This window comes from Brassica napus, chromosome C5 (assembly GCF_020379485.1).
Source record: "Brassica napus cultivar Da-Ae chromosome C5, Da-Ae, whole genome shotgun sequence".
Classification (NCBI taxonomy): Eukaryota; Viridiplantae; Streptophyta; class Magnoliopsida; order Brassicales; family Brassicaceae; genus Brassica; species Brassica napus.
The window spans coordinates 35,490,189-35,507,122 of NC_063448.1; the positions used below are offsets into that span (position 1 = coordinate 35,490,189).

The window sequence follows — 16,934 nt, forward strand, 5'->3', positions numbered from 1 at the left end:
ATGAACCAAAACATGTTTCTAATTCTTTGATGAGCTCTTCTCAAAACCTCTTTAACTTTATCAATGTACAGGACTGAATCCCAACCAGTTTTTTTTTGATTCATCCATTAACTAAGATATACTCAAACTTGTAATATCCACTCGCTACGATCATGTAAATGAAACCGAACATAAACAAGTCAATCAACCAAAAGAACAACTTGTAATGATCTTCAAAAACTCCACCAAACTGAACACAAATAATCATATCAAAAACCTTTACTTGTTGTTTAAGTTTAAAACCAACATCATAACTTTTCATACAAAATCGACAATCTTTTAAGCATCACACAACAAACACAATCAAACAGAATTAAACCTTTTAAACCTCTAAATTATCATACAAAAAATCAAAACAAAAGCAATCAAACAAAAATTGAGAATCACCTTTGATTGATTTCTCGGTGTCGAAGAAGAAGATGTTTTTTGAAAAAAAAATATTTTGTATTAATTTATATATATATAGTATGATGTTTTAGTTATTAATTAATGCCAACTTTTAACCATTTGTTTATTACATTTAAATTGTCATAATAAATTATATTTTTATTATTTCTGATTCATGGGAGCTAAGAGCATTAGCATTGGTGCAAAATGGTCAAGTTCCAAAAGTTGAATAAAATATTGTTATCTAATTATATAGTTGTAGTTTGTTTCCTTTAAATAACTAAACCATTAAAAACTAAAATATAGAAAAAAGTCTCTCCTAAAAAAACATATGTCTCTCAAGAAAGAACAAATTTTCCTCTTTCTCCTCGTTTCACCTTTTTCATTTATTTTTTTATATTTTAATTCATGAGAGACTCATTAAAATCTACTAGTACGCATGTCTTAACTCTCGTATTTTGGTGTATCTTTTCTCCTATTCTCCACAGCTTCTCTGCTTTGTTTCTATTTTTGTGATTATAAATATTTGGTGTATATTGCAAGTTAAAAACATCTGTTTTGTCGACACTCTTTTTTATTCTTGTACCTATGGGCCTATAGCTAGGCATAAAATATGAAAATCAAAACCTAAACCGAACCTGAACAAAAATCTGAACAATATCCAATTCAAAATATAAAAGTATCTGAATCAATTTTGTAGGATGTTTCGAAATATATCCAAACTCTAAGTGTTACCAAACTAATCCAGATAGATAATCTAAAAAAAAATCGACCAAAAGAAAACCCAAACCTAAATCCAAAAATCTCAATTTGAATGTCCAAATTATTATCCAATAGAAATATATGAAACATATATATATATATATATATATATATATATATATATATATATATATTTCAGATATTCGATTCCATGATTGTTTTAATATACTATGTAAATTAAGTATTTAAAATTTAAATAGTTATCTTAAATGTACAATTACATATAAACAATTATTTATTTCTTATGTTTTTTTAAATTGTTACTATGGGTATATTCGAACCGCTATAACCCGAATCCAAATGTACTTTATGGGTTTTAGGATGTATGTCAAATTAGAACCGAACTTAAATTATTTTTTCTGAGCCCGACTTTGTACTTATAAAATTTTTAAATGAGACTTAATACGAAGAATCCTAAAATTTGAAAACCCGAAATACTTGATCCAAACTTTAATGGATACCCGGGCACCCGGACCTACTTGTACCCCATAAATATTTTGCCAAAAATTTCTAACTTGGTGGTTTAGGGTGTTATTGGTTGCATATGTTGAAATCAACTCCATTAGATTTAAAATAGGTCAGATTTTATAAGTTTTTATTCACTTACAATCTAAACTAAACTATTTATTTTAAGTTCTTCTCATTGCTTTTTATCAATAAACTTTTTATTAATATTTTCCATTTGAAAATTCCAACTTAATTAACGCATATAACTAAACATATTCTAATATAATATTCACATTTTATCAACGAAAATAATAGGAACAAAACAATTGAATTAGATATTTGATGTCGGTTTAATTTTGTTGGTATACTTCTCCCTTCAGATTTTAGTGTCTTTTAATTTGAAAAACCAATAAAAGAAAGGGCTAATTTGCCTAATAGCCATATATCGTGTGTAAATTAGGTAACTAGCATTGATTTTGACATAATTTAATATCAGACATTTACATCACTTCTTAACCGGTTTTACCCCTTCCCTTGACAAGTTTTCAGTCAACATGTGTGATAAGAGATGACGTTTCAAGTTGCGAGAGTAAGAACATATGGTTAAAAGTGGATCTCTAATATTCCATATGAAAGAAAGAAGAGTCATTCACATTATATATTAATTGACCATATATATGCAACGATTATTCTATTCCATATCAGCAAAGTATTATATGATTATGATCTCACCCAAAACCTCTGATACTAAACATTATCCATCTCCTACCCATAAATTAATACTAAACCTAAATCCCAACTTCAACCCAAACCCACCCCAACCCCTAAATACTAAACTTTAAATTTTAGTCAATAAATCCTAAACCCAAATATAAACCATAAATCAAATAATAAACTCAAAACCAAAATAAAGTGGACCAAAAATAAATAACATAGTACATATTGGTTAAATTATTAAATGTCAATGATTGCATGGAATAAGTTAATGCTGACCCCAATCAAACTCTCTCACGTTCTAAATACTAAGCCCTAAACTCTAATCACTAAACTCTCATCCAAAACCCTAAACCCAAATATAAACCCTAAACCCAAATAAAATGTAAAAAAAATAAATAACATAGAACATATTGGTGGAACTCAAATGGAATAGAACACAATAACAAAAAACTGTTCATCTTATTCCACATGCGACATGAATACTAAACCCTAAACTCTAATCACTAAACCCTCCTCCAAATATAAACCCTAAACCCAAATATAAACTTTAAACCCAAATATAAACCATAAACCCAAATAGAATGTAAAAAAATAAATAACATAGAACATATTGGTGGAACTCAAATGGAATAAAACACAATAACAAAAAAACTGTTCATCTTCTTCCACACTCGATATGAATTTACTTCAAATTCATATACATACATGTTTTGGCGTCATATACATACATGTTTTGGCGTCTTCGTAACTGTCGCTTTTAGAATCCGAGAAGCCTCTTCTTTTCGTCACCGATTAAACCTCCTAAACCGGCCTTCTCCTCCACAAAACTTCTCCGGGAACACAGAGTAACGTCTTCATCGTTCAATTCTGCAAGTTCAAATCTGCAGAAGAATCTATTCACTTTTCCAAATATTAGCAATGAAAAACATATCTAGTGAAAGTGTGTGAGCAACAAATGGCCACGTTTTATCTTGCATAGTAAATAATTGCAGCTTAAATTATTTGTTTCTTGTACCGGTTGTTTCCAAAGGCAAAATAGCATTATTACATAAAATGGATTGGATGTATCGAAAAGTTAGGTCAAATGGCCATCTAGTAAATTATGCTTTTTTTTTTTTGCGTTATACGCCCCAATTTCTCTAAAAGAAAATATATGTTTAGAAAAGGAAATTTGTGTTCAAGAAAAGGAAATCTGAGGCCAAATGGTCAACGTAAACATTCGGCTTGTTAAGAAAAGGAAAAGTTTGGGTGGGGCAATAAGGAAAATCATAAACATATACAGTGTATATATATATAATCAATCACACACAACAATACTCACTGCTCTTTTCGTTTTCTGAATAACCTAAAAAAGGAAACAAATCGCAGATACAGACTAGAGTGCTTCTTCTTGTGGGAGATGACGACGACCATCCGCGAAATCTGGTCTTGGAACAAGACAGAAGAGATGAATTTGGTGCGGGAATCTCTTAGAAGCTGCAATTACATCTCTGTAGACACAGAATTTCCCGGGTGTCTGAAAGAGACCGCCATGGAAGCTAGCGAGGAGACCCGTTACCAAAACCTGAGGTTCAATGTGGACAAAACCAAACCAATTCAACTGGGTTTCTCCTTATTCGACAGTGAAGGAGCAATCAGCGGAACCTGGGAGGTCAATTTCTCCGACTTCGACGAGACAGAGGATCTTTGCAACGAGAAGTCCATCGCCTTCCTCAAGCGCAACGGGCTCGATTTCAAGAGAATCAGAGAGGAAGGAGTTGGCATCAAAGATTTCTTCACAGAGTTTACTCGGATGGTTAAAGATGAAGAAGACAAGAAGATTATTAATTGGGTTACTTTTGATGGATCGTACGATTTAGGTTATATAATTCAAAGCATGACCGGGCGAGAAAGGCTTCCCGACACGTCTCTTGGGTTTAACGAAACGGTTCAGAAACTCTTAGGGCTAACTTTCGACGTGAAGAAACTTGCGGGACAGTGCAAAGGACTCAACAGCCGTTTCGGGTTGCAAAGATTAGCTGACGAGCTTGGCATCAGACGTGTCGGAGAAGCCCATCACGCTGGCTCCGACAGCCAACTGACGGCTCGTGTGTTCGCTAACATAAATCTCACTTTCTCTCGTGACCTAAAGCGGAAGCGAGAACATGAACGAGAGATTGTGATGATAAGGCGGGAACATGACCGATTGCAACAACATCTTTTTATGCAGCAAGTGATGGAACAAGAGATTCTTATGCGCAGATGTGTGCCAAGAAGATGTTATGGACCAGTCCATCCACCTAGACCGATCATTTATGCTCATTATCCATCTCCCCGTGGCTACTTTGTAGTGCCGGTGGCACCTAGATTGTCAAGGAATGCAGGACAGTGAAACATTCGTCTTTTCTTTACGTTAATTGTTCAACTACTGTATGTATATATTTGTCATATCCTTCTTTTAAATACAAATACTAACTTTTCTCACTGAAGCTTCTGTGTTTACATTCTTTCAACTTAATTTTCTAACTGCAACACGATAATAACACTTTCAAATATAACATGTTTTCACCAACCCTGAACCTCAGAGACAAATATACTACTATAATAGCCTCTATTAAAAACAGTGATCCGTTTTTTACTCCAAAATCACTGTATAATCGTCAAGATTCTTCAAGAGCAAGATAAAATAGGAGGTTGTTGGTAACGGCTGTATATTTTTTTTAAATATTTCATTGGTGACGGCTATATTGCTTGTAGTTTAGCGGTTGTTGATTTTTCTTCCCTTTACCTAGATTCGACAGAAGATTAGTACCTCATAATTACCTTAGATTTGTCTCAGCTTCTGTTGGTGAGTATTCTCATGCCACTTCAGCCCTATTATCCCTTGGTCGGATAACACTTTTATGTTTGTAGTGATCAAAGTTATTTCGCTCTTCCAGCTTGTGTTCAGTCCACAATTATGCAGGTTGATATCTCCTCCTGATTTTGATGCGTGTTGCCTTAATTTTTGGCTTTTCTTAATCATGTAATAAGAGTATGACTGATGAGAATGCTCTGTTTCTTCCACCATTGGTGAAGCTGCTAAGGGAAGGCTTAGATGGTCTCGAGAAGATCAATATGATGAAATGCAATTTGTTTGTAGCTCTTGTGACCTCTGTGCTTTCAATAGACAAGTTAGTAAATCATTTCGTTTTTTTTTCCTCCCTAATTTTCAGATGGTGGCGTTCGTTTCTCTGAGCATTATGATGAGTTTCCACTGGTCTTTGACTTCAACAAACAAGTACCTTACCAGATAATAGCCCTTCTTTATTATTTGGCATGGTAAGCGTATGACGAGGTACTCCGTATAAAATGCCTTTTTTTAGATCTCATTCGTTGTTCCTACACACACTATACTCACTTTTAACGGCGTAAGTGTTACTTTTGACCCTAAGCCATTACCAATCTCATGAACTAATATTGTGACATGAATACAAAACATCTGGTTAAGTTTCCTAGATCACCAAACCCACCAATGCAGGTTTCTTGTATCCCTCAATCTGAACCTCTAGATAACTCTCAACTCTTTTATGTCAAATGTGGTCAAGGTTGATATCTTTAGGCAATTTTCAGATTAATTGTTATTAGTGTATAATATTTCCAAAAAATTCAACTGATGTTTTATTTTTGAGAACTAATAACTAGGGAAGGTACGCATAACTTGTAACTTATATATATTTTTATTAATCATGAGATATTTTAACATATGTCAAAATTTTAAAAGGAAAAAATACAATCACATAATATGTTACAATTATCTTTTCTTTAGGATTTAGAAAAGGAAAATTTAGCATTAAATCAACTATTTTACAAATCATTTTTTTGTTTAGGATTTTTAAAAATTAAAATTCTTTAGAAAAAACTATTCAATAATTTTAAAAATTTTATACTATTAAATAATTTTAATACAATTAAAAAAATTTAAAAAATAGTTTCAAACATAATTTTAGATTTTCAAAAAGAAATTTTGAAAAAAAAAACAAAATTTTCAAAAAACAAATTCAAAAAAAAATTGTATAAAAAAGTTTGAATTTGAAAAAGTATAATTCGAAAACATAAAAAATATTTTTATTTTTTAATTTATTTAAATAATGATTTATTATATATATAGATAACAAGGGTATAAGAATCTTTTGCCACTTAATGATGAATGTATTTTTAAAAATGTCTATTTAGTAGTGGTAAAGATGCAAAATGGTACAATGAAAGTGGTAAACGTAAAATTTCCCCAAATTTCTATAAATATACTATTAAATAATTTTTAAAATTACTTTTATAAAACTCTTTTTATCATCTTAGTATATATATTTTTAAGCATGAAATATTTTAACACATGTCACAATATCAAAAGAAATTTACAACAATAATATTCTGCAAATATCTTTTGTGTAGAATTTTAAAAATGGAAAATTACTATTAGAATTTTAAAAATGGAAAATTACTATTAAATACTATTTATAATAATTTTTAAATAAAATTTATTTTTTATTAACTCAGTATATATATATATATATATATATATATAATTATAAAATATTTTAACACATGTCACCATCTTAAAACTTTTAAGTGACATGTGTCATAATCATGTTAATTAGCAACTTTGAAGAACCAAACTTTATATAATAAAATTATAGTTAATATATTAACATTAAATTATTATAAATATATATATATATATATATATATATATATATATATATTTTTAGTGTAGTAATATTAAACCAACTCTATCTTAATATATATATATATATATATATATATATATGAACGATGCATATACACATGTTCTCGTCAAAATAATAAGTTTCTTCCGGCATTATATATTTTAAAGAAGAAGTTGTCTTCTTTGGTTTTTATTAGAAATATTGATCCAATTTAAGAATGCTACAAAATTAAAGTCAAGATGTTAAAAAAAGTCAAGATGTTGATATCTATACTATTATTTGCGAAATAAATTTTTGCATCCGATCTCTCACGTTGAAAGTTAGAGCAGTTAATATATATACTACTGTTAATGAATTTTTATATATAGTTAAGAATGAATTTTATGTTAATAATATTATATTTATATGTTATATTAGATAATTGTAAATTATGATAAATTTGTCAAATAAAAGCATTTTTTTTTTCAAAAAAAAAATATAATTATTATATATATTGTATTGTTATCTGAAAATAATGTTTCTACTATAAAAGTTACAAATTTTAAAAACGATTTTTTTGTTAATAATATTAGATTTATATGTTATATTATATAATTGTAAATTATTATAAATTTTTCAAAATAAAACATACTAAAAAATGATAATTATTATAATTATATATTTTGTTGTTATCTGAAAATAATGTTTTCTAATATAAAAGTTAAAGAATTAAGGGATAAAAATATTCAAATTTAATATCAATTAAGCAAAAGTTTGTATAAAGATAAATTGTCAAAATAAAAATATTTTTAAAAAGACAATTCTTATATATATATATATACATATATATATATATTGTGTTATTATCTGGAACTAATATTTTTCTACTATGAAAATTAAGAAGATTGTGCCCGCATATGAATGCAAAACACCTAGTAATATATGTTCTTAAAGTGCATAACTAAAAGAAATGTTGTACTACTATTAGGAATGTTTATGTTGAAGTTATAAATGATATTGCAATTGATTTAGAAGCAGTCCCGTGTAAAAAAAAATTAAACAAATGCACAAATTGTGTTCACAAGTTTTAGTAGAAATTAAGAACGAGACACAAAATATGTTAGCATATTACTGTAGCTATATATATATGTACATAAGTTCATCCTGAGTGGTTATAAGGAAGCATGAGTCGTTGTTACTAGGCCTGGGATTTTTATCCATAACCGAATACCCGAACCGGAACCGATCCGAAATGAACCAGTTCGGTTCGGTTTCGGTCCTAGACAATTTATCCGATGGGTATTAGTGTTAATTATCCATGGGTATCGGTTCGGTTCCGGTTTTTACCCGAAACCGAACGGGTACCCGTTTAATCCGAATTCTATGCTTAAAAAACATAGATTTGTATCTTCTGAGGGTCGAACCCGGGTTGATAGGCAAAGCAACAACTGTAATACCACTAGACTAGTTCAACTTTGTTGTATTTAATACATGTTACTAATATATATACGATTTCTATTTATTTTTCGTTTAAAAAATAAAATAAATAAATAAAAAACTGGTATATAATTATTTTATTTTGCAAATATTTATATAATTCACATAAGAAACGGGTACCCTGAACCGACCCGAAACCGGTAGTACCCGATCCGAAACCCGAACCAAAATCTACTAAGTACCCATTGGGTATAGAATTCATTTATCCAAAAAACCCGGACCCGATCGGTTCCTATCCGAACCCGAACCGAATATCCGAAGTCCCAGCCCTAGTTGTTACTAATGACTTGCCTTCTCTCTCATTGAACCATGTAGAAGAATTGGCTGCTTCGTTATAGAGATTAGCTCTTGTTTCCTTAAATTTGCTTGGTTTGAAATGAAGGTAAAGAATCCAGAATTTGTCTTTGGTATGACCCTTCTTTTTACAGTGATCACACACCCAAACTTCGTTTCTTCAAACTTGAAAACTCTTTTGTTGGCAGTTACAAGATAATGAAGCAAGAGTCATCAGGAGGCCAAAGACTGCGTCTTATTTGTGCCTCTCAATGAAGACATCAACCGAACTTGACCTTAACATCTCAAAGCTCAGCCCATAAAGATCTAAACTTGTCAAAGTGTTGGGTGAACTCCATATCTTCTTGGCTGAGATCATTGATGGCCTTGCTTCAAAGATTCGGCCCAAGTTGGTGGTATTTCTATAGACCTTTGTAAGAGTCTCCCAAAGCGTCTTGGTGGTTTCAAAATAGGAGTAAGCCTCCAAGATTTGTCCTTCTAGGGAGTTTTGGATGATAGATAACACTTGCTGGTCTTTTTGAAATCACTTGCCTTCTTCCACAAGGATAATCTCCATGTCATCTTGTTGGATTGTTTGTTTTAGATATTTATCTTGAGTTACATGACGCCATAAACCATGACCATCAAAGTTGTCTTGACCATCATAGACCACAACAAATAGTTAACCCCTTAAGAGAGATTGGAACAACTAACTTGCATTAATTTTTCCATGGTCCGATTTAGAAAAAGTAAAATATAATAGATTGAATTCGGAAGAGATATATGAACTATTGTCCATGTGAGAATATGAAATTAACTTAAATAGAATAAAGAATAATAGAGAGTAGATGAAGAGATTGTTGAGAGAATATGGAGAAGAGAGAATAGAGATCGAGAGAGATTTAATTCCCTTAATCTTACAGTTGTAGCTACAAACGATTATAAATAGTTTTTACTTGACTCAAACTAACTAACTTACTAAAAAAGTTAAAATAAAAATAATATATGTTTTTATTGTTTTTATATGTTACTGTTTATCTACGGTTATTCAATTCTTCACTTTAACAGTATCCGGAAGCTTTTGAACTTACCAACTTTGGTTACGTCTATGTGTATTCTTTGGTTTTTAGTTTCAACAAAATCTTCTAGTGAACAAAGAGCATTAAAGGTGTTTTTAAAACATACTCCCTCTGTTTCCAATTATAAGTAGTTTTGTCTAAAATCACAAGTTTTTAGAAAAACACATTTATAACTTTAGCATTTAATTGAAGTGATAGGAGAGAACCAATAACAAATCATATTTTTAAATTTGCTTTTAAATTTTGGGGTTTTAGTAATTAAACCCCTCAACTAAAGATGAATCGTAAAAAAACCTCAACTAAAATCATGTGAAATAAACGTTCAACTTTAATTTCCTTAACGTATGTTACCCTCTGTCTATGAAACCATGATGGAGTGTGACATACGTTAACGATTTATAAATTGAGGGTTTATAATGTTGGAAACTTAATTGAAGAGTTTTTTACGATTCAAAAATAGTTGAGGGGTTTTATGACTAAAAGTCATTAAATGTTTTAAAATATTTATTATCATTTATACATTGTTTTAGATTGATATAAGCCTTTAAAACTAATTTATAAAATTTAATACATTACTTACAACTTAATATAACTTCAAAATATTAAATTATTTGATATTTGGCAATAATGATATAAGAAAAATTGTGTGTTTATATCGTCATTGTCAAATATCAAATAATTTAATGTTTCTAAGTTATATTAAGTCTTAAGTAGTGTCTAGCATAATTCATCCATGAAATTAATAATGTCAAATTATTTTATCCTAACAAGTAGCAGAAATTGTAAAAACTTATAAAATCATTGTGAAACTGTATTAATCATATGTCAAAGTATTAAAATAATTATGAAGCTTTATAAATCGGTTATAAAGTAATGTATTAAAATTTATAAATTTGTTTTAGGTTTATATCAATCTAAAATAATGTTTAAACGATAATAAAGATTTTAAAACATTTAATGAATTTTAGTGATAAAACTTTTCAACTATTTTTGAATAGTAAAAAAACTCTTCAACTAAGTTTTTAACATTATAAACTCTCAACATATAAACCGTTAACATATGTCACTAACCGTCACAGTTTTTTAGATGGAGGGTAACATATGTTATCGAAATTAAAGTTGATGGTTTATTTCATAGGATTTTTAGTTGAAAGTTTTTTTTACGATTCATCTTTAGTTGATGAGTTTAATTACTAAAAACCCTTAAATTTTTGTTTAAATATTATTTTAGGTATTATTTTTTGCATTGGACTTTGAAAACAACTTATATTTTGAAACAAACAAAAAGTTATATATATAAACAGAGGGAGTAATAAAATGATAAGATACTCCAAAATGCTTGTTTAGATAACTGGTTACCATATATCTATGATATGATGTCACATGAATTGCCATCGAAAACAGTTTTTTAATGGATGTAAAGTATTTAAATGATCGCGTTAAACGAACTTCTCTTGTAGCGATAGTATATTCGTAGTCCGTAGAACCGTTTATTGTATTTAGCATGTATGCATTACAAATTTACAAATACTGTAGTTATCTATCTATCTATAGTATTATTTGAGAAGTGAATTTGCTTATGTCTCATGTTCTCCATAATTTTAGGTATTTGACTTATTATATAATTATTAAAACAAATTTTATATTAATAATATTATATTGTATTTCATATTAGCTAATTGATTATAAATTAATATGATAAATGATCAAAAAAAAATATTTTCCTATACTATAAATCTTATACATATTATTTTGTTTTTAAATGAAATAATATTTTTTATTCTACAACATTAAGATATAAAGAATAAAGAAATTATAATTAAATATTAATCATTCAAAAATATTTTTATAAAATATTTCGAATATATAAGTGCTTTTAAAATTTTATTATATAACTAAAATGAATTATTATTTTAATAATATTGGATTATATTTTATTTTACTAAATTGATTATAAATTAATATGATAAATTATCAAAATTTAAAAAAATATTTTTAAATAAGATAATTCTTATATATATATATATATATATATATATATATGTATATATATTGCTGTTATCTGGAAAATAAAAAAAAATATTATAAGAGATTAAGACATAGAACAATTTCTATTTAAATATTAATCAATCAAAAACTGATTTTGTGTGTGTCGTATTTTCCATGATTTTAGGTATTTTTGCTTAATATATAATTTAAAATAATTGTATATTAATAATAATATATTATAAGTTATATTAGCTAATTCATTATAAACTAATATGATAAAATCATCAAAATAAAAACATATATTTTTAATAATAAAAAAAGATAATTCTTATATATATATATATATATATTTTGTTGTTATCTGGAAATATTTTTTATTATAAAATATTAAGATATAGAACCATTTATAATTAAATATTAATATGAAATTTTTTTGTATAAAATATTTCTAATATATAAGTGCTTTTAAAAAATTATCACAATAATAAACATATATATTTTGATGGAAATATTTATCATATATATATACTTGATGTTTGATTTAAACTTTTTGTTAAATCATTAATAATTATTTATTATATTAGTTTTTGAATTAATAAGACATAAACCAAAAATTATTCGTAAGAAGATAATGCCAGCATGTGCGGACAAAACACCTAGTATCAAATAAAAACGAGTTTTAAGTGATTAACGAACGAGTAAAGAACATTTTTTTTTTTTGTAGTTCATCCATTGTGGTGGTTTGAAAAAAACCTATTTTCTTATAATACTTGTGAAGACTAAACATTGCAGTTTGCACCAAACTCCAGTCCAACTCTAATAAAACTGAAATTGAGGCTATTGAGCTATCCACTTCTTGACTTACTACACTGGCGGTCTTTTTATAACATATTATAAGTTTGTGAACGTGGAGCCGACTAACTTTCCGTTTTGTCTTTTAAATTCTAAATTGTTGACGCTAATTTATTTCAAAAGAGAAGCATATTCCAAATTGTCTTTTAGTTAAACCACGTAGCGATAGTTACAGACTTAAACCAGTTCTAATATATATATATATATATATATATATATATATATGTGATATTTAGACTGTTTATTGGAGACGCAGAGATAACACACAAAAATGGAGAGGGGAGAAGGAGCTATGCATGTAGCTATGTTTCCATGGCTTGCTATGGGTCATCTTCTTCCGTTTTTCCGTATGTCTAAGTTGCTTGCGCAAAAGGGTCACAAGGTCTCCTTCATATCGACACCAAGGAACATCGAGAGACTTCCCAGTTTACCATCAAGCCTCTCTTCCTTCATCACCTTTGTCTCTTTCCCTCTCGTTCCCTTCCCCGGCTCAACTCGTGGCTCCGAATGCTCCATGGACGTGCCTTACAACAAGCAACCGTCTCTCAAATCCGCCTTCGATCTCCTCCAAAAACCGTTGACGGAGTTTCTCCAAGAGGAGTCTCCGGACTGGGTCATATATGACTACGCTGCTCACTGGCTTCCTCCAGTTGCGGCGGAGCTGGGAATCTCGAAGGCCTTCTTCAGCATCTTTAACGCAGCCTCTCTCTGCTTCTTGGGACCGCCGTCGTTGTTGTTAGAAGGGGTCAGATCTACGCCGGAAGACTTCACAGTCGTGCCGCCGTGGATCCCGTTCCAATCGAACATGGCATATCGTTATCACGAAGTGACTTTGGTCGGTGACAAGAGGGGGAAAGATACGAATGGAGTCTCCGATTCTGCACGGTTCGGCTACTCGATCTCTGAGTCTGATGCGGTCTTCGTCCATACCTCGACGGGATTTGAACCAGAGTGGCTTGGTTTACTAAAAGATCTGTATCGAAAACCCGTGTTTCCGACAGGGTTTTTGCCAACCGGTACTGAAGACGAAGTCGAAGGAGATAAAACATGGGTTGGTATAAAGAACTGGCTCGACAAGCAGAGCATTAATTCAGTTGTCTACGTGGCACTAGGTACCGAGGCGAGCCTTCCCCCAGCAGAGTTCACCGAGCTGGCTCATGGGTTGGAGAAATCAGAGGTGCCTTTCTTTTGGGTTATAAGAAACGAGTCACAGATTCTAGATGGGTGCGTGGAACGATTTGCGGGACGTGGCATGGTTCATGTTGGTTGGGTTCCTCAGGTCAAAATACTGAGTCACAGCTCGGTTGGCGGGTTCTTGACGCACTGCGGCTGGAACTCATTGGTGGAAGGGTTAGGGTTCGGGCGAGTTCCTATCTTGTTCCCGGTGTTAAATGAGCAAGGGCTCAACACTAGGCTGTTGGAGGGAAAGGGACTTGGTGTTGAGATCCCTAGAGATGAGGAAAAAGGCTCGTTTGATTCTGACTCGGTGGCTCACTCGGTTCGATTGGCAATGGTTGATGATGCAGGCGAGTCGATTAGGGCAAAAACAAAGCTCATGATGGGTTTGTTTGGGAACATGGATGAGAATTCTCGCTACGTCGACGAACTTGTCGGATATATGAGAAGTAAATAGTATAACACGTCTCATTGCAAGTTCGCAAATCGAAATGATTAGTCGTACTAGTAGGCATGTAATATTTCCATATGGTTTTCTGTTATTTAATATCTTGCATTAGTTTATGTTACAAGAACTAGATGACGATGTTATACGCTACGTCTGTGTTTAGTTTAATTAAATACCATTCAACTTCTTTTAACAGTTGATAAGTAAGTTTAGAAAAATGTCATTTTAGTAGGTGGGAAAAAATTGTTAATGGTACTCAAATTGAATTTTGGTTCCATTTAGATTCCGTTTTAGAACTTCTCAGTTTTGAAGAAGCAATTAGATATTTTTTGGTGATGAGGCATTGACTTTGTATTTGGCTTCAGATCAAAACGCTTGCCATGCCATCAAGACAAACTCCATATGTTATTATCTGTCTTGACTGTATGCGCAAATGCAATTAATCGTGTAAAATATATGTTGATTCAGTCATGTTACAAAGAGTCAAAGACCTTTCTTTGTTAAGAAAAGAGTAATTTGCTTAGCAGGTTCTTACCTTTTTTAGTTAAAAGTTAACATACGGATTCTTACATTCCGCTAAGAATTCAACCTTAAGAATTTCTATTAAACATGTTCTTACCAGCCTCCTCAGAGATAAAATTGATATATTCCTTGAAAGAAACAAAACATCGTTTGTCCTACTGAGTATTATAGAATTCTTTTTGTCATCTATTGATCTAATATTAAGAAAAGTACACAAAGTCAACAAAAGTTTGCAATCTTTCTCAAGTCATAAACCGGGAAGGTGATATACACACTATCCGGAGCCAAAGTTTAGCAAAGACACTAAACCCATAAACTAGATTAAAAGAAAAAGTCAAAGTTGAGGTGAAGCCAAGGTCGATAAAATTGTTTTTAAATTTATTTATTTACATATGTCTACAGTAACTTAAATGTTTTTGGGCCCTTATTTTTAACTTTTTTCTTACAAAAATTAAATCATTTTTCTTACTACTTGTACAAAAAAAAAAATTAGGCCCTAGAGTGAACACCCCCTTGCCCTCCTCCCCTCCCAAACCGACTCTAGGAGGAGTATGGTGGAGAAACATAATAAACTGCAGGAAAAGAAAAGCTAAACTGAGCCGAAAAAGAGATGAAAGTGAAAGTGACGAACGTCTAATTATTTGAGTTTGAAAAATGATTTCCAAGAACGCAACTACCATAGGAACAAGCTCAAACACCAGATATAAAACGAGTAATCCCGAAAACCCGCTCAAACACACTAGTGAGTGAATTAAAGAAAAAAAAAGAATAATTTATTTATTATTACTGGTCTTTCTTTTTCTACAAGTTTAATTCCTAGGATTGAGTGAATTAAAGAAACAAAAAGGAATAATTATATTGAAAGGAAATATTAACAAAAATTTTTAATATATAAAAGGGATTCATGCTCAAAGCTCAGCCTATCTACATCATCAAATTAAATGAGCAAGTGAGGAGTTACTTCTCATGTGACAAACCTTGTATGCCATTGCAAGTTGTTACTAGGCCTGTTATTGCCCCGAAAATATATAAACCATTTAGTCCAAATACATCATAATATCTTTTTTACTTTGACCTAATTTGTAACGAGTGTCGACGGCTTTAATGTGTTGATAACTTGTTGCTCTTTTCCGGTGTAACAGAATTGACTATTAGAATCCCTCTTCAAAGATCCTTGATTACTCATCACTGGTAACACAACTTAACTCTCCACCTCCTTCCTCTTTAACCTATAAAAACTCGATACATCAAGACTGTCTTTAATGACCTGATCTCTTTTACGTTTTGGATTGACCGTATCATCTCGGTGCTGTTGGACTTTAGTTCTTCATGGTTGAAGGGCATTTGAAATGTTGGACTGGATTCTCAAACCGGATTTAGAGTTGGGTGAAACCCACCTCCAATAATAACCTTCGGAGTTCCAGTCTGTCTCATATCGTTGGCCAAATCGGATATCAATTCCAAGCTAGGTGATGTAATTGAGACCAATGGCTTGTGAATCCTAAAATTTGGTTCAAGATTCTGGTTTATGGCGTTAATTGGTTATATGAACTAAGATTTGATGTAAATAAAAAGATTTGATTTTCCTTTCTTGGGAACCGAATCATTCCGAAACAGGTAATAATTTTTTTCTTTGTTTTTTGAGTGATTAGACCTTTTGCGTTCCTTTTTTGTTGCCATTGTGTCTTTTTGGTGTAAGGGTTTACTTCTTAAATGTTATAAGTTAGTTTTCTTATACATTTCTCTGATATTTGATATTTTTCGTTTTCTCTGATTTTTTTTTGGTAGGCGACAGGAACCTAGCAATCCCATAAACATCATCCAAACCTATTACAAATAAACTTGTCGGGACCTAACAATCCCATAAACATCATCCAACAGGATGGAAGCAACATGCTCCGGAACCAACTCAAAATAATGAACACCAAAAGATAAAGAAAACGCATAGTTGGCTAATTCATCTGCTAGACAATTCGCTTCCCTATACACATGCGAAATTTTGACTAACCAGTCTCTCGAAATAAAGCCATAGCACAAGCGTACTAGGAATGACAGGAGATGAGCATCATGAATCCCTGTTTT

At 30.9% G+C, this 16,934-nt stretch overlaps 2 protein-coding genes across 2 annotated transcripts; both read left to right on the forward strand.

Moving 5' to 3' along the window:
* The first annotated feature begins 1,428 nt into the window (after positions 1–1,428).
* Positions 1,429–6,296, forward strand: LOC111211454 (probable CCR4-associated factor 1 homolog 5). Its single transcript, XM_048759188.1, has one exon. It carries the CDS (start codon positions 3,752–3,754, stop codon positions 4,721–4,723), a length of 972 nt encoding a protein of 323 aa, XP_048615145.1. The 5' UTR covers positions 1,429–3,751; the 3' UTR covers positions 4,724–6,296.
* A 6,628-nt stretch (positions 6,297–12,924) lies between these two features.
* On the forward strand, positions 12,925–14,525 carry LOC111211449 (UDP-glycosyltransferase 91C1-like). The gene has a single exon (XM_022712545.2). The coding sequence runs from the start codon at positions 12,978–12,980 to the stop codon at positions 14,337–14,339; it is 1,362 nt and encodes a 453-aa protein (XP_022568266.1). The 5' UTR covers positions 12,925–12,977; the 3' UTR covers positions 14,340–14,525.
* Positions 14,526–16,934: the final 2,409 nt, after the last annotated feature.

Bases quoted from the DNA above. Each gene is read 5' to 3' on its own strand.
- LOC111211454 (XM_048759188.1), top strand. From the start codon at position 3,752: ATGACGACGACCATCCGCGAAATCTGGTCTTGGAACAAGACAGAAGAG.
- LOC111211449 (XM_022712545.2), top strand. From the start codon at position 12,978: ATGGAGAGGGGAGAAGGAGCTATGCATGTAGCTATGTTTCCATGGCTT.